The sequence below is a fragment of the Cebus imitator genome, unplaced genomic scaffold (genome assembly GCF_001604975.1).
Source record: "Cebus imitator isolate Cc_AM_T3 unplaced genomic scaffold, Cebus_imitator-1.0 Scaffold1131, whole genome shotgun sequence".
NCBI lineage: Eukaryota > Metazoa > Chordata > Mammalia > Primates > Cebidae > Cebus > Cebus imitator.
In genome coordinates, this window is record NW_016108446.1 from 5926 (window position 1) to 23385 (window position 17460).

At 44.7% G+C, this 17460-nt stretch overlaps 1 protein-coding gene and 1 non-coding gene across 8 annotated transcripts; one reads left to right on the forward strand and one right to left on the reverse strand.

The window, feature by feature from the left end:
• Positions 1-910: 910 nt before the first annotated feature.
• LOC108298843 (class I histocompatibility antigen, Gogo-C*0202 alpha chain-like) lies at positions 911-4456 on the reverse strand. 7 transcript variants are annotated; one of them, XM_017521398.2, is made up of 8 exons: positions 4149-4456; positions 3750-4019; positions 3234-3509; positions 2381-2569; positions 2125-2241; positions 1652-1704; positions 1500-1547; positions 911-1335 (listed from the first exon to the last, which is right to left on the reverse strand). In XM_017521398.2, the coding sequence occupies exons 1-8, from the start codon at positions 4210-4212 to the stop codon at positions 1207-1209; spliced, it is 1146 nt and encodes a 381-aa protein (XP_017376887.1). In that variant the 5' UTR covers positions 4213-4456; the 3' UTR covers positions 911-1206. The 7 variants fall into 7 exon arrangements, with proteins under 7 accessions (XP_017376887.1, XP_037591829.1, XP_037591828.1 ...); XM_037735901.1 differs by having other exon boundaries at positions 911-1337; positions 1503-1547; positions 1652-1684; positions 2381-2656; positions 4149-4443; XM_037735900.1 differs by having other exon boundaries at positions 911-1337; positions 1503-1547; positions 1652-1702; positions 2381-2656; positions 4149-4443.
• A 10315-nt stretch (positions 4457-14771) lies between these two features.
• On the forward strand, positions 14772-14878 carry LOC119469950. Its single transcript, XR_005198815.1, has one exon. It is a non-coding gene; the product is annotated as a U6 spliceosomal RNA (small nuclear RNA).
• The last annotated feature ends 2582 nt before the right edge of the window (positions 14879-17460 follow it).

Genomic DNA, 17460 nt, shown 5'->3' on the forward strand with positions numbered 1-17460 from the left:
CACGTTACCCATCCCCACTGCCCACACCCTGGATCACCTGCCTCACAGTACTTCCCACCTTCTAGTACTTTCCATCCTCGCTCTGATTATAGTGTATGTGTGGTCTCCCTCTTCCCACTGGAACACATGCTCCACAAAGTTAGAGATTTTTCTGATTTTACTTCAATGATGTTCCCCATATGCAGAATCACTCTAATGTATGTCTGGCAGACAAGGAAGGTCACTGTAGAGCACCTCCTATTCTAAAGGCAGTATCTTTATTAACATAGACTCGGGCCAAGTGCTGTTACTTGGCAGCTACAGCACAAGGACCCCTCACACTGACATCGAAGCCACCTGTGCTTTTCTTAGCAGGGCTGCTAGTGTGTCCTCCCTCCCCCATCCCTCTCCCCACACCAATTCCCAACCCACACACACCCCTGCAAACGGAAGCACACTATCAGGCTTCTCTCTTCAGGAAAGAATAGTCCTTGATGATGGATCCAATTTCACAAACAAATGTAAGTCTAAATTAACCTCTGCTTTATAGATTCGTGAGTTGGGATTGGAGCCACCACCAAGATCACTGGAACCAGGCAGGGAGAGAGGGCAGGAGAGCAGAGCAGAACAGGAGCCCTAGAAGGAGGGCAGGAGCTGAATGGGTCTGAAAATTTGTCTCAGAAACACAGAGACTCCCTCGTGCAGGGTCCGCCCTGGTCAATGTATGAGCCTCTGTGGTCACAGCTCCAGTGGGATAAGTTTTCACTGAAGGGACAAGGACAATGGAGCAGTGAAGCTGACCCAGCTGAGGACTGACCACATAAAGCCCATGATGGACTCAACAGCAACTGGGCACAGGCCCCGTCCACACTCGGCTCCTCACAGCCTTCTCCATCCCCACCTGCAACAGACTCATCACAGCAAACGTGGATTCTGGAAGGTTCTCAAGTGTTTATTTCCTCTCTCAAATTTTAGGAATTGACCTATTTAATTAACTCATCAACCTCTCATGGAAAATATTTGAGAAAACACATTTATATTCAGATTTTTGTTTTCCACAGGGAAGTAGGCAGTTGCAGCTCAGTGCACCATGAAGTTGAGACAGAGATGGAGACACCCAGCCCCACCTCTCTGGAACAGGAAAGATGACTAGGGAGGGAACACAGGTCAGCGTGGGGACAGGGGTCATGGTGGACACGGGGTGGGCTGTCTCTCCACCTCCTCACATTATGCAAACAGGGACGCAGACACATTCAAATGCCTTTGCAGAAAGAGATGCCAGAGGCTCTTGAAGTCACACAGAGGAGGCGTGAAGAAATCCCGCATCTCAGTCCCACACAAGGCACCTGTCTCAGGCTACAGAAAACAACAGTCATGAACAAATTCAGTCAGTCATGGTAAGTGATGAGACTCTGAACAGCCCACCACACACACAAAACGTCCCAATCAAAGAATCACCATTACACAGTCCTTTCCCCTCTGCCTTACCCCGTACCCACTTCGGACCCCCAGGATCTCACCTTTACAAGCCGTGAGAGACACATCAGAGCCCTGGGCACTGTCACTGCCTGGGGTAGAACAAAAACAGGACCTGGTCAGAGCATGTGGGAGATGTGGGACAGGAGGAATTATGGGGTAGGTGACTTCTTCCACATTCCTGCCCCCTACTTACATGCAGTCTGAGAGTAGCTCCCTCCTTTTCCACCTGAGGGAAGAAAATGTCCTGTGAAGGGCAGGTAGGAGGCAGGGCCATGTGACTTTAGAGGAACCTCCTAGTCTTGGACCCAAGAGAAGTTTCTAGAGCCATGATTACACACCCAGAGCAGGATCAGGAAACACCAAGAAAGCAGAGGTGGGTCCTGGACCAACCACCCTCCTAAGGTTGGTCCTTAGCAGGGACCTTCCCCTGACTCGTGAATGCTGGAATCAGGTCCCCAACACCACAATCATCAAGGTGATACACCTGTCCTTCATTGTCACATGTGCTTCCCAAAAGAATAAGTGCTGGCACACAGGGCCCCAGGCTGGGTCAGCCCAAATGCGGATGTTGCTTCCCAGTAATGAGGCAGGACACACTTCTACCTGGGGTTTGAAATACCCAGTGTGGCAAGAAAACCCAGACTTCACTCCTCACCCCTTCCGTACCTGAGCTCTTTCTCCTCCACATTACAGCAGTGACCACAGCTCCAGTGACCACAGCTCCTAGGACAGCCAGGCCAGCAACAATGCCCACGATGGGGATGGTGGGCTGGGAAGGAGGCTCTGGGAAAGGAGGGGAAGGTGAGGGGCCCTGACCCCAGGCCTCAGCCTTGACCCTGCTGAAGGCTCCAGAAGGGCTCATGCTTTCCCTGAGAAGAGATGTGACCCCCCCAATTCCCTCCTTACCCATCCTCCTCCTTACCCCATCTCAGGGTGAGGGACTCCGGCAGCCCCTCGTGCTGCACATGGCACGTGTATCTCTGCTCTTCTCCAGAAGGCACCACCACAGCCGCCCACTTCTGGAAGGTTCCATCCCCTGCTGGTCGGGTCTCCACAAGCTCTGTGTCCTGAGTTTGGTCCTCCCCATCCCGCTGCCAGGTCAGTGTGATCTCCGCAGGGTAGAAGCCCAGGGCCCAGCACCTCAGGGTGGCCTCTTGGTCAGAGATGGGGTGGTGGATCACATGTGTCTTTGGGGGTTCTGATGGGAAGAGTCAGAAAATTTAGGCAATTTGCATCTCTCATGGGACACTCCAGCAGCACCCATGTGAACATCCTGAGAATGGAGAGGACACCTGGAGTGGGAAAGGAAGCACAGAACCCAGACACCAGCCTGGACACAGACACCTGCGGTAATCCATTCTTTGAAAAGTTCTAGTCACTGAGAGAAGAACAGGGACTTCTGGTCCTGACCTGAGTGGAGGCCGAGGGACTGAGAAAAGCTGGAACTGGACCTTCAGACATATTGAGTGTGAGACAGAGAACAAGGCCTGAGAGAAAAAGTCATGGTGCCCAAGGCTGCTGCAGGGGTCAAAGGGGACTCCATCAGTATTCCAGGTGCCGCTTCCCCTCCATTTCCTCAGAGATGTCATCCCTTAATTGTCCTAGAGAGCAGAGGGGGGCTCAGAGGAAACTCAGGAAAACTCACGCCACTCTCCATTCAAGGGAGGGCGATATTCTAGCGCTGATCCCATTTCCTCCCCTCCTCGTGGGAGGCCGTCCCGGGAGATCTATAGGAGATGGGGAAGGCTCCCTACTGCCTCCCCCCCGCCCCGTACCTGCTCGCTGCAGCGTCTCCTTCCCGTTCTCCAAGAATCTTTTGAGTCTCTCCACGAACTCCCCCTCCAGCTCTGCCCTCAACTGCTCTGCATACTTCTCTGCCTCCAACTTGCGCTGGGTGACCTGAGCCGCTGTGTCTGCGGCTGTCCAGGAGCGCAGGTCCTCGTTCAGGGAGACGTGATCCTTGCCATCGTAGGCTATGCTGTAGTACCCGCGGAGGAGGCGCGCATCGGGCCCCAGGTCGCAGCCATACAGTATCTGGAGGGTGTGAGACCCTGCCCCGCCGTTGTGGTCAGCCCCGCACACCCAGCTCCGCCCCGACCAAACCGCAGGGATTTTGGCCTAAACTGAACAGGAAACTGGGTAAAGGCGCCTTGGGGCTCTCTCGGGTCCAGGGTACGGGCGGGTTCTGCAGACTTGGTGTGGATCTTGGGCCCAGAGACTCGGTGGGACCGGGGCCGTCCGTGGAGGATGGGGAGGGGTCGTGACCTGCGCCCCGGGCCGGGGTCACTCACCGGCCTCGCTCTGGTTGTAGTAGCCGAGTATGTCCCGCACGTTCACTCGGCAAGCCTGTGCGCAGGCCTTGAGTCTCCGTGTCAGGGCGTCCCAATACTCCGGCCCCTCCTGCTCCGCCCACGGCGCCCGCGGCTCAGCTCCAGGAATCGCGGAGTAGCTGTCGAACCGCAGGAACTGCGTGTCGTCCACGTAGCCCACGGCGATGTACCAGGGCTCCCCGCGGCCGGGCCGGGACACGGTGGTGACAAAAAAGCTCATGGAGTGGGAGCCTGGGGACAAGAAGGGACTGAAACCGCCCAACCCTCCTGTGGGGGCAGCTCCCCGGGTCCAGCGCCCCCGCCGGACGGGCCCCTAGCTCCTCCCTGCAGAGGCCGTTTCCCTCCCCACCCCACACTCACTCGCCGAGGTCTTGGTCAGGGCCAGGGCCCCTGAGAGCAGCAGAAGGAGGATTCGGGTGGCCATGACCCCAGCCTCGGCGTCTAGGGAGAATCTGAGTCCAGGTAGGTGACCGGGAGCTTCAGAACCGGGACGTCGGCGACGCTGATTGGCTTCTCTAGAAACCCGGCACCCAATGGGAGCGGGAACTGGGGATAAGCCTAGAGTATCCAGGAGGAAGGACCCCACACAAGTTGGGAGAAGTGAAACTCGGGGGAATGGGGAATCCCCAACGCTGCACTTCCCCCTTGCAGACACGCCCCTCGGTGCCTGAGACCCTGAGACCCACACCTGGGACCTGGAACTTTGTCCTGATCCCTCTTCTCCTACACCAAGCCTCTTTGTCGCACTGTCTATCTGAGTCCTGGCCAAGGACCTGTCTGGGGAAACCAAAGAGAGACCCCCAGGCTGCGCCCAGTCCCTTCCCCACCACTTCTAGTCCTGGAATCCCCGTTCCTGAACTGGACTCCCCGCCTCCCACTCCTTACCTCTCCCCTTGGACCTTTGTGCAAGAAAGCTCACCACGGGGAACTTTATGCCAGAGAGTGAGCTCGCCCTGGGAATGGAGGTGTAGAGACAGGGGTTTTCTCTTTAAACCTGGTGAAGTTTTGCCTGAAGGCACCAGATAGAGATTGTCACAGAAACCAGTTTCCTTTTTGTTTATTAATACATTAGGTAGCACGATACTGGTAATCCCTGAATGATTAGAATTCCAATCTGTAAAAGACCTGTGTCAAAACAGGAATACAATTAAACTCTCAAAGCTCCTAAGTTTTACTTTCCCAGTCTATGGATCTGTGACTCTGGATTGTTGCATTTAAAAATATCTTCATTCCCTAGTTGGAGTTTTCCTGTGTGAGTCCAGAACATCTCTTGAATACAAAGAAGCAGGTTTGTTACTGTATATTGAACCGGGAGCCTATAGTCATCACTAAAAGTTGTGAGTGCTCCATGCAGCCCCAATGCTCTTCACCAGCCCTCAAGCACTGCCTGCTTTTGTGAACTAGACACATGTAAGCAGTGTGCATATTTTATTCGGACACTTGGTATTTTTGTAACCAAGTGTCCCACAAATGTGTATTTATCCAAAAGAAATAAAAATGTAAGTCCACACTTGTGAGCAGTTATTTATAGTGGCTTCATTAATAACACACCCTAACTGGAGTAATTCCCATGTCTATCAACTGGAGAATAGAGAAACCAATGAGTAAACTGGGATTCCAGCAATACTGGGCAGCTGCTCAGCAAAAAAAATGAATGAATGGCATCATCTCAAACACTGCTAGGCTAAGGGAGAAAAAAAAAATTTTTTTTTAAATCGTGAGGAAGCCATTAGTTTTTAGACAGCCCCACAAAATGAATTAAATACTGAAAGCAAAGAGCCCCTTCCTATGATCTTCCACTGCTTTAGAATTCTCTATCTCCTTTTCCTCACCTCCTGCTTCTCCAGCCCTTCTCTCTGCCCCTCTCATCCCTCAGACCTTCCTGTCCCCTCAGTTCCCGTTGCCCAGTCACTCTCAAATTGTGGCACTGTAGAGAACAGCTCCTTTTCCCTAAAAACTTTCTTTATGTCCCCTTTTATTTAATCCTTGCCTCCCACTCTCACCCCTTCCCTTCACTCAACAACTGCCCTGCTTTCTGTGACTGCAAGAGTGAAATTTCTAGAATTTCATGGACATGTAATCATGTGTAGTCCTTTGTTTGGTCTCCCTTAGCATAGCAGTGTTTGAGATGATGCCATTCATTCATTTTTTTTGCTGAGCAGCTGCCCAGTATTGCTGGAATCCCAGTTTACTCATTGGTTTCTCTATTCTCCAGTTGATAGACATGGGAATTACTCCAGTTAGGGTGTGTTATTAATGAAGCCACTATAAATAACTGCTCACAAGTGTGGACTTACATTTTTATTTCTTTTGGATAAATACATATTTGTGGGATGGTTGGGTCATGTGGTAATGGATGGGTAGCTGTGTAAGAAATTGCCAAACTGCTTTACAAATTAGCTGCAACATTTTTTGCATTTGCACCAGCAGTATCAGACCTTCCTATTTTTTCCACATTCTTGCCAGTATTTAGACTTATCACGTGTCTTTTTAACTTTACCTATTCTAGGTGTTGTGAGGTGGCTTCTCACTATGGTTTTAATTTGCACATCTTTGATGACTAGCATTATTTGCTATCTTTTCATGTTCATCTAAGTGACTTATTACATATATTTTATGAACTATTTGGTGAATTCGGTGATTAATTTCAGAGATTTTTTTCCAAATTCCCTAGTGTTTTTTACATACTCAGTGAAGCTGGTGACAAAGAAAGCATTTATTTCTTCCTTTTAATCTTTTTTTCTTTTAAAATTATTTGTATTTAATAGAGATGAGATCTCACTATCAGGCTGGTCTCAAACTCCTGAACTCAAGTGGTCAACCTCCCAAATTGCAGGGATTACAGGTATGACCCACCATTCCTGGTCTTTCTATTGGTCTTTTATTTCATTGTCTTGCCGTGTTGCACCAGTTATGATGCCTGTTAGGTGTTTAAACAAGAATGATGAAATGTTTGTTTACAAGGAACTTAAACAAATGTACAAGAAAAAAACCCAGCCCCATAAAGAAGTGGGCAGAGGATATGAACAGACCCTTCTCAGAAGACATTTACATGGCCAGGAAACATATGAAAAAAAGCTCTATATCACTGATCATTAGAGAAATGCGATTCAAAACCACAATGACATATCATCTCTTGCTAGTCAAAATGGCAATTATTAAAAAGAAAAAATAGATGCTGGCAAGGCTGTGGAGCAATAGAGACACTTTTACACTGCTGGTGGGAAGGTAAACTGGTTCAACCATTGTTGAGGACAGTGTGGCCATTCCCTAAAGCTCTAAAACCAGAAATACTATTTGACTCAGCAATCCTATTACTGGGCATATACCCAAAGGAATATAAATCATTCTACTATAAAGACACATGCACATGTATGTCTATTGCAGTACTATTTACAATAGCAAAGACAGGAAACCAAACCAAATGCCCATCAACGATAGACTGGATTAGAATAATGTGGTACATATATACCATAGAATACTACACAGCCATGAAAAGGAATGAGTTCATGTCCTTTTCAGGGACATGGATGAAGCTGGAAGCCATCATCCTCAGCAAACTAATACAGGAACAGAAAATCAGCCACCACATGTTCTCACTTCTAAGTGGGAGCTGCACAATGAGAATACATGGACATAGGGAGGGGGACATCACACACCAGGGCCTGTTGGGGAGTAGGGATTGAGGGGAGGGAACTTAGAGGATGGGTCAATAGGCGCAGCAAACCACCATGGCAGACTATGTAAAAAACCTGCAGGTTCTGCATGTGTCCTGGAACTTAAAAGTAAAATAAAATAAATTAAATAAAAAAGAAAGTACATGTCTTACATGTACACATATGTTCATTGCAGCACTATTCACAATAGCAAAGACTTGGAATCAACATAAATGTTCATCAATAGTAGACTAGACAAAGAAAATGTGGCTGCCTGTAATCCCAGCACTTTGGGAGGCCGAAGGGGGCAGATCATGAGGTCAAGTAATGGAGACAACCCTGGCCAACATAGTGAAACACCATCTCTATTAACAATACAAAAATTAGCTGGGCATGGTGGTGTGTGCCTCTAGTCCCAGCTACTTGGGAGGCTGAGGCAGGAGAATTGTTTGAACTCGGCAGGCGGAAGTTGCAGTGAGCTGAGATCATGCCACTGCACTCCAGCCTAGTGACAAAGTGAGACTCCATCTCAAAAAAAGAAGAAAGAAGAAGAAAGAAGAAGAAGAAGAAGAAGAGGAAGAGGAGGAGGAGGAGGAGGAGGAGGAAGAAGAAGTGGGAAATATACACCATAGAATACTATACAACCATTAAAAAGAATGAGATCATGTCCTTTGCAGGAACATGGATGGAATTGGAGGCCATTATCCTTAGCAAACTAACGCAGGAACAGAAAACCAAATACCACATGTTCTCACTTATTAGTGGGAGCTAAATGTTGAGAAAACACGGACATGTAGAGGGGAACAACACACACTGGGGTCTACTTGAGGGTGGAGGGTGGGAGGAAGGAGAGGATCAGGAAAAAGATCTAATGGGTACTCAGGCTTAATACTTGGGTGGGTAGTAATGGGTACAGAAATAATCTGTACAACAAAATCCCATGACACAAGTTTACCTATATAACAAACATACACACGTACCCCTTAACTAAAAATAAAAGTTACAAAAAAAAAAGTGCATATCTGGAAACTGCATATAGTTTGGTTCTGTGTTTTTTTTACACCAAGTCACACAATTGCTGCCCTTCACTGGAATGTTGATTCATGTAGGTTTTTGTCATTATTGATGTGATAAGTTTTAGATCTACCACATTATTTCCCCAGTTTTGGTTTCTCTGTTTCTCCTGTCCTGAGCAATGACTTCTTATTAGAAACCATACAAACAAAAGAAAGTAGAATAATGTCTTTAAAGTGCTGCAAGAATAAAAGGTCAACTAAGAATTTTATATCTGGCACAGATGTCCTTCAAGGAAAGGCAAAATAAAGAGATATTGCAGGTAAAAGAAAAGAGAATTTGTCACCAGCAGATCTGCACAATAACAATTGGTAAAGAAAATTCTTCAGGCTAGAGGCAAATGATACCAGGTAGAAAATGAGATTATCAGAAAAGATGAAGATGATAGAAAATGGTAAATATTGAGCTAAGTGCAAAAGACTATCCTGCTCCCTTCATTTACTCTTACTTTATATACATCTAGTTGTTTAAAGATAAGAAAAAGTAAAAAGTTCTTTTTTGTGGGGCTTATAACCTATATAGATATATTACATATAATATCTATACTATAAAAGTTGAACATTTTATAGAGGATAAATGGTTGCAAGTTTTCTATATTTATGGGTACTAGTACATTATTGACTGAAAGTGAACTATGAAATGTTAAGAATGAATTAAATTCTGAAGGAAATTGAGACACACAAAAAATTCAAAAGATCAACAAATCTTGGAGTTGGTTTTTTTGAAAAAAAAAAAAATCTTAGCCAGTCTTGAGTCTCATCACCCTATGATTTCAGAACTATTATAATACAAAGGTAATCAAAGAACAGTCCTGCCCAGAAAGAGGAGTTATCCCTAAATATGGTGGCCCTGGGACAGCTGGCCCTCCCTGCTGGACCTCCTCCATGTGAGCACTTTCTGCAGTGACTCTGTTGCCCTGTTATTCCACTGTATCCAGTGTCCTGACCCAAGAGACAAGGGGTGTCTGCTGCTGTGTCCACACTTGGAGGAGGAAATCTTGATGGTGTCAGTACAGTACGTGCCAGGATGACAGCTCATGCCTGTAATCCCAGCAATTCAGGATACTAAGGCAAAAGGATCACTTAAGATCAGGAGTTGGAGATAAAAATAAGTACCCTTACCTGGGCGTGGTGGTGAGCACTTATATTTCCAGGTATTGGGGAGGCTGAGGTGGGAAGATCCCTTGAGCTCATGATTGCAGTGAGCTATGATTGCACCACTGGACTGCAGCCCCGTCATAGAGGGACATCTTGACTATAAAATATACAATGTAAACCTTTGCTCACTATGGTTATTTTAGTTGTTATTTATTCTATGTATATTTTGATTTTATTTTACTGGCAGCACAATAAACCAGGACATGCTGAAACTAGAAATCACATCCACTTTTCAGTGTTAAAAAGCCTAGTCCAAGGAGGTGAGGAGACGGTCCTCATTGGCCTTGAGGATTCAAGGAGAACGAGATGGGCTGGGCAGAAAGCTTTTTACTTGGAACCTGGAGGGAGAGCAATGACACCCCTCTCTCCACCTTAAAGCTCATCCTGGGCATCCACCTCCTGGGAGAAGAAGCGGTGCAGCAGCGCCACCTGGTAGTCCATGCTCTTCCTTTTTCAGATCACGCATAGCCCTAAGATCCACCTCTCCTTTGCACTTGGGATTTCTTCACTGGAAATGATTGAGCTATGGTGCAATCATAGCTCACTGCAATCATGACCAGGTTGAATCAACTTTCCTGTAAAGCAAAAGAAGCCTGAGGTTGCTGGGGGAGGAATAGTATCATCTCTACCTTTGGCGAGATCCATGTCACGTGCTCGGGGAAGGGCCAGGCCTTACTCTCCATGCAGAGAGGCTCTGGCTGCAAAGGCGCCTGTGGAGAGGTGAGGACAGCTCCTTCTACACTGATGGCCAAGAGCCTGTTGACGGTGGGGAAGGCTTCCCCTCAGCTGTGTCCTATCAGGTTTTTCCAAAAGTCAAGGAATAAACCTGTATATTGCCTCTGGTGATGTGAGCTGCATGCACACTTAGAAGTGAGGTCACCCTGCTGGGGGTCCTGGGGTTGCTGGTTGTTCTGGGTGCTCGGTGTCTAGAGAGGAAAATGCGGAGGAGGCTTTGTCCAAACCAGGAACCATACTTTATAAATTATTTTTTCATTAGCCTTTGTGTCAGACAATAAAATATAGGACTCCAAAAGGAAAAAAAAAAACTGTCTAAAATTTGTGTCCTTTAATAAAAAGTAAACACCCATTAACCACCAGGGATAGACGTTTAGGGAGGCAAACTGGAAGTCCCATCATTTGCCCCAGCCCAGCGGTAAACTCTTTTCTCTTCTGACTTTTATGATCATCACTTCTTTGTTCTATTTTATAATTTTATCATCTAGAATTATAAGTTAGTTTTACCTTTAGAAATATGCTTTGTTCTCTTTTATTCTATAGATTCTCCTTGAAATGTATATTGTGTGGTAGAGCTTCCTGTAGTGTGTATTCTGCTGATTGCTCCCCAAGGCATAGTTGAATATGTATTTCTATTACCTGTATTGCCTCTAAATTGGTCATTGGCCATGGAGGTAAGCTGAGATTCAGGCTTGATTTCTTTTTCACTTGGACTTGTTTCATGGTACTGGATTCTGTTCTTCCATCAAGAGGAAGAACCAAACATTCGTTTTTTCTTGTATTGTGTTATTAATTGCCATTGCTATTCAATGGTTAAATCTATTAATTCATGATGGGTTGCAAAAGAGTTATTATAGTCTAAGTCTCTCATTCCTTCCTCATTTATCTAATAATTTCTAAAGTAAGAGATTTACCCTCCTCTACTATTTGTTTACTACTAGAAACTTGTTTTTTGAGAGACTAAGACAAGTATCTACTCACCTATGACCTAGCAATGGCACTCTTAGTTATAAACCAATAGAAATGTGTGTATGTGTGTGCCAAAATATATAAAAATATTATTCATAGCAGCATGATTTGTAGGATCTGGATACGAAACAATTATCTATCAATAGTGAAGGGATGAGAAGTGTGAGCTATTATAAAGTGCAGTGTTGGACAGCCATGGGAGTGAATAGGGTACGACCACACACATCAAGATGATGAGACCCAGGGACATGATGGTGACAACATAATACCATTCAACTAGAACTGGCAGAACTAATCTGTGTTAAGAATCAAGAGTGGACTTCTGCCAAGATGGCCGAATAGGAACAGCTCCGGTTTGCAGTTCCCAGTGAGAGCAAGCCAGAAGACGAATGATCTCCACATTTCTAGCTGAGGTCAGGTTCATCTCATTGGGACTGGTTAGACAGTGAGTGCAGCCCAAGGAGGGCAACTGAGGCAGGGTGGAGTGTCGGCTCACCCGGGAAGCCAAGGGGCTAGAGAACTCCCTCTCCTAGTCAAGGGAATCCATTAGGGACTTTTCTGGACACTCTAGCACTCTTGCTCATATACTGCTCTTTTCCCATGGTCTTCACAACCCACAGACCAGGAGATTCCTTCTGGTTCCTACAACACCAGCTCCCTAGGTTTCCAGCACAAAACTGGGCGGCTGTTTTGGCCACAGCAGTTTTCTTTTTTTTTTTTTCTCATACCCCCATGGCACCTGGAACTCCAGCGGGACAGAACCAGTCATTCCCCTGAAGAAAAGGGAGCTGAAGCCAGGGAGCCAAGTGATCTGGCTCAGCGGGTCCCACCTCCAGGAAGACCAGGAAGCTAAGATCCACTGGCTTGAAATCCTCACAGCCAGCACAGCAGTCTGAGCTCAACCTGGGACATGAGCTCGGTGAGGGGAAAGGGTGTCCCCCATTGCTGAGGCTCAGGTAGGTGCTTTTAACCTTACCTGTGTAAACAAAGCCCCTGGGAAGTTTGCACAGCAACTGGGCAGAGCCCACAGCAGCTCAGCAGCGCCTCTGCAGGCAGATAGTGACTAGACTCCCTTCTTTCTGGTCAGGACATCTCTGAAAAAAGGCGGTAGCCTGTCAGGGACTTACTTTAAAAAGCTCCTACCTTCTTGGGACATAGCACCTGGGAAAAGGGGTGGTTGTGGGTTCTGCTTCAGCAGACTTAAATATCCCTGTCCAGCAGCTCTGAAGAGAGCAACAGATCTCCCAGCACAGCACTTGAGCTCTGATAAGGGACAGACTGCCTCCTCATGTGGTTCCCTGACCACCATTTATCCTGACCGGGAGACACGTCACACAGGAGAGCTCTGGCTGACATCTGGCAGGTACCCTTCTGAGATGAAGCTACCAGAGGAAGGAACAGGCAGCAATCTTTGCTGTTCTGCGGGCCCCATGGGCAAGCAGGGCCTGGAGTGGACCTCCAGCAAACTTCAGCAGGCCTGCAGCCGAGGGACCTGTTTGTTAGAAGGAATACTAAAAAACAGAAAGAAATACCTTCAAATCAACAGAAAGGACATCCACTCAGGGACCCCATCCAAAAGTCACCAACTTCAAAGACCAAAGGTAGATAAATCCACGAAGATGGGAAGAAACCAGCACAAAAAGGCTGAAATCGTCAAAAACCAGAACACCTCTTCTCCTCCAAGGGATCACAATTTCTCACCGGCAAGGGAACAAAACTGGATGGAGAATGAGTTTCATGAATTGACAGAAGCAGGCTTCTGAACGTGGGTAATAACAAACTTCTCCTAGCTAAAGAAGCAAGTTCTAACCCAATGCAAGGAAACTAAGAACCTTGAGAAAAGTTAGATGAAATGCTAACTAGAAAAGCGACTTGATGGAGCTGAAAAATCAAGAGTGGCTACTCTAGGGTGGGGAGGGTGGTTCGTGACAAAGTAGGCCCCAAAGGTGTTTCTGGGAGGTTGCGATGGCTATACTGTGATGTGGGTGTTGTTTGCCCAAGTGTTCACTTTGTGAAAATCCACTGCCCGCTTGTGGGTTGTCCGCCTTTCTCCATGCATGCTGTGCTTCACTCAAATATACATTTCTGGTTTTTTGAAGCAATTCTATCTACAGTAAGAAGAATTGCTCCTACTGCACATCCTTGGAAATGCTGCATTGAAAAAACAAGTGCAATTTTTTTTAAATTCCAGGAAATAAATACATATAAAGAGGAGAATCTACAACAAGAGCAGTAGGCTTGGGAGCTGACACCAGAACAACTTTGGAAATGGCTGTCGAGCCAGGAACTAGGAAGCAAAACCCAAACAGGCCCACGGGAGGTGGAGGATGTGAAATGATGCCCCAGTAGTGCATGAATGAATGAGTCATGGGCAGTGACTCATGGCTTGGCTGGCCAGTCACCAACTTGAAGAAAACAGAGTTGGAAAATTGGGAGGTGGAGGAGAGAGGTACACATAGACCTCCTCCTATAGGCAGAGTGTATGAAGATAGTGGTTGTATGTGGAAGCCTCCCAGAGGGTCTTTAGGGGATGGAGCTCACTGTAATAAGGTGGACGAGATGGTTTAATGGATGAGGCCACTCAGCCATAGAGGTCTTGCTCATGGAGTCCCTGCACAAAATGGCCATGATGGCTGAGATGGACACTGCATGAGCACAGCAATTGAGTCAACACTCACCAGCGATGACCTGGCAGCTGCCACTGTTGAGGGCCCAGCGTGCCAAAAGCAGCTGTTTATTTGGAGGAAAAAATAAAACAGGCAGTGCTAACTAAGAATAAAATAGCATTATGACAGATAAATATGCTACTAAAGATACAGTAGAGGTTTAAGTAATTGTGAAACAATGAACAAGATTATGTCAATGGGAAGAACTTGCTACAAGTAAAGAAGTTAAAATGGTTGCAAAACTTTATTTCCCTTCAGGCATATCCAGAATGTTTTACAGATAAGTTCTACCAAAACTTCGAAGAAGGTTACTGAACTTATACATAATATTCAAGAGAATGAGGAAACATGGAGAAAGCCAGTGAGCTCATTATTGTTTATGCATAAATCACATAGATTCTAAAGCCAGCTATGGAATACATAAAAGAAAAGCATGATAGGATAATCACTTCTAAGCAATTAGATGTAAAAATACTGAGAAAAATAGTAGTAGACTGTGTCCACCAATGAGCTGTAAACAAATTAAATATCCTGCCCAGATTATGTATCCCAAGAATACAAGAATATTGAAACTTTAAATCGGTAATGCATTTTACCACTTAATTAAAGAATAAAAGACAGAGATAATCACATATCACTAGATACAAAAATTACTGCAGATGAAATCCAACACTCACTCTCACCCACATTTCTTCAGTTATCTCCACTTTTTAGAACTTGTGATCAGTGCTCACTTTGGCAGCACATAGATTAAAACTGGAGCAATACAGAGAAGATCAGCATGGCCTCTGCACAAGACTGACACACAAATTTTTGAAGTATTCCATATTTTTAAACTCTTAATAAATTAGGTATTGAAGAAACATACCTCAAAGTAATAAAAGCTATTTATAGCAAACCCACAACCAATATCCTACTTAGTGTGCAAAAGCTGGAAGCATTCCCCTTTAACACCAGCACGAGACAAAGATGCCCTCTCTCACCACTCCTATTCAACATAGTATTAGAAGTTCTGGCCAGGGCAATCAGGTAAGAGAAAGAAAGGATATTCAAATAGGAAGAGAAAAAGTCAAATTGCTTTTGTTTGCAAATGACAGGATCCTATATCTAGAAAATCCAATTGTCTCAGCAGAAAAGCTTCTTAAGCTGAGAAATAACTCCAGTAAAGTCTCAGGATACAAAATCAGTGTGCAAAAGTCATAAGCATTCCTATACACCAACAACAGACAAGCAGAGAGTCAAATCATGAATAAACTTCTATTCAAGGTTGCAAAAAACAGAATAAGATGCCTAGGAATGCAGCTAACAAGGGAATTGAAGGGCCTCTTCAAAGAGAACTACAAACCTCTGCTCAAGAAAATCAGAGATGACACAAACAAATGGAAAAATACTCCATGTTCATGGATAGGAAGAATCAATATCGTGAAAATGGCCAGACTGCATAAAGTAATGTATAGATTCAATTCTATTCTTATTAAACTACCATTGACATTTTTCACAGAATTAGAAGAAATTATTTTTAAATTCATATAGAACCAAAAAAAAGCTTGTAAGCCAAGGCAATCCTAAGCAAAAAGAGCAAAACTGGAGACATCATGCTACTTGACTTCAAACTATACTACAAGACTACAGTAACCAAAACAGCATGATACTGGTACAAACACAGGCACATAGAACAATGGAACAGAATAGACAACTCAGAAATAAGACCGCACATGTACAACTATGTGATCTTTAACAAACCTGACCAAAACAAACAACCAGGAAAATATTTCTTATTTAATAGGTAGTGCTGGGAGAACTGCCTAGCCATATGCAGAAAATTGAAACTGGACCCCTTTCTTACACATTATATAAATATTAACTAATATGGATTAAAGACATAAATGTAAAACTCAAAACTATAAAAACCCTAGAAGAAAATCTAGGCAATACCATTCAGGACATAGGAACAGTCAAATATTTCACAATAAAAACATGAAAAGCAATTGGAACAAAAGCCAAAATTGGCAAATGGGATCTAATTAAACTAAAGAGCTTCTGCACAGCAAAACAAACGATTACCAGAATGAACAGACAACCTACAAAGTGAGGGGAAAAACTGCAATATATCCATCTGACAAAGTTCTAATATCTAGAATCTCCAAGGAACTTAAATAAATTTACAAGAAAAAAACAAACAACCCCATTAAAAAGTGGGCAAAGGACATAATCAGACAGTTCTCAAAAGAAGACTTTCTAAAAGAAGATGGCTAACAATCCTATGAAAAAAAGCTTCTCATCACTGACCATTAGAGAAATGCAAATCAAAACCACAGTGAGATATCATCTTACACCAGCCATAATGGAGATTATTAAAAAGTCAAGAAATAGCAGATGCTGGTGAGTTTGCAGAGAAATGGGAATGCTTTTACACTGTTGGTGGGGACGTAAACTAGTTCAGCCATTGTGGAGGATGGTGTGACCATTCCTCAGAAATTGAGAACCAGAAATGCTATTTGACCAAGCAATCCCATTACTGGGTATACACACAAAGGAATATAAATCATTATATTACAAAGATACATGCTCATGTATGTTCACTGCAGCACTATTCACAATAGAAATGACATGGAATCAACCCACATGCCCATGAATGATAGACTGGATAAAGAAAAATGTGGCACATACACACCATGGAATACTATGCAGCCATAAAAAGGAATAACATCATGTCCCTTGCAGGGACATGGATGGAGCTGGAAGCCATTATCCTCAGCAAACTAATTCACATACAGCAAAACAAACAAACTACAGCATGTTCTCACAAATGTGAGCTGAATAATGAGAACACATGAACACAGGTAGGGGAGAAACACACAGTGGGGCCTGTCATGGAGTAGCTTGAGGGAGGGAAAGTATTAGGAAAAATAGTTATGCATGCTTGACTTAATGCTTAAATGATGGGGTGATATGTGCAGCAAACTACCGTGGCACAGTAGTGTCAACTATGTGACAAACCTGTACAACCCGTACACATACCCTGGAATTTATAATAAAAGTTAAAATAAAAGAAGAAGTTGTGATCAGATTGGGCCTGCCGAGATAATCCAAAATAATCTCCCCATCACAAAGTCCAAACCCTTAATCATATCTGTAAGTCCCTTTTGTTCTGTAAGGTAACATATTTAAAAGTTCTGGGGCTTAAGGTTTGGATATATTTGTGAGGTTATTCTTCTGGGTTTCACAGTGAATATGATGGATGAATAAAGTTTAACACTAGTTAAATTCCTAGAACATGGAAAGAGAGTAAATGGAAGGAGGCATTCCATAGATTATGGTTAAAGACTAAGCAAATGTATGCATAACTCTGTGAATGAAAGAGAACAACATCTACTCATACTGCCCTGGAGTGTCAGATGCTAAAGACAAATGG

What these genes read in the sequence shown, in the direction of transcription:
- LOC108298843 (XM_037735900.1), bottom strand. Translation starts at nt 4,212, where the DNA reads ATGGCCACCCGAATCCTCCTTCTGCTGCTCTCAGGGGCCCTGGCCCTG. An exon ending in CTACAACCAGAGCGAGGCCG is followed by an intron (nt 3,510 to 3,749) that starts GTGAGTGACCCC and finishes ACGGCGGGGCAG; the next exon opens with GGTCTCACACCCTCCAGATA. An exon ending in GTCCCTCACCCTGAGATGGG is followed by an intron (nt 2,242 to 2,380) that starts GTAAGGAGGAGG and finishes CTCCTTTCCCAG; the next exon opens with AGCCTCCTTCCCAGCCCACC.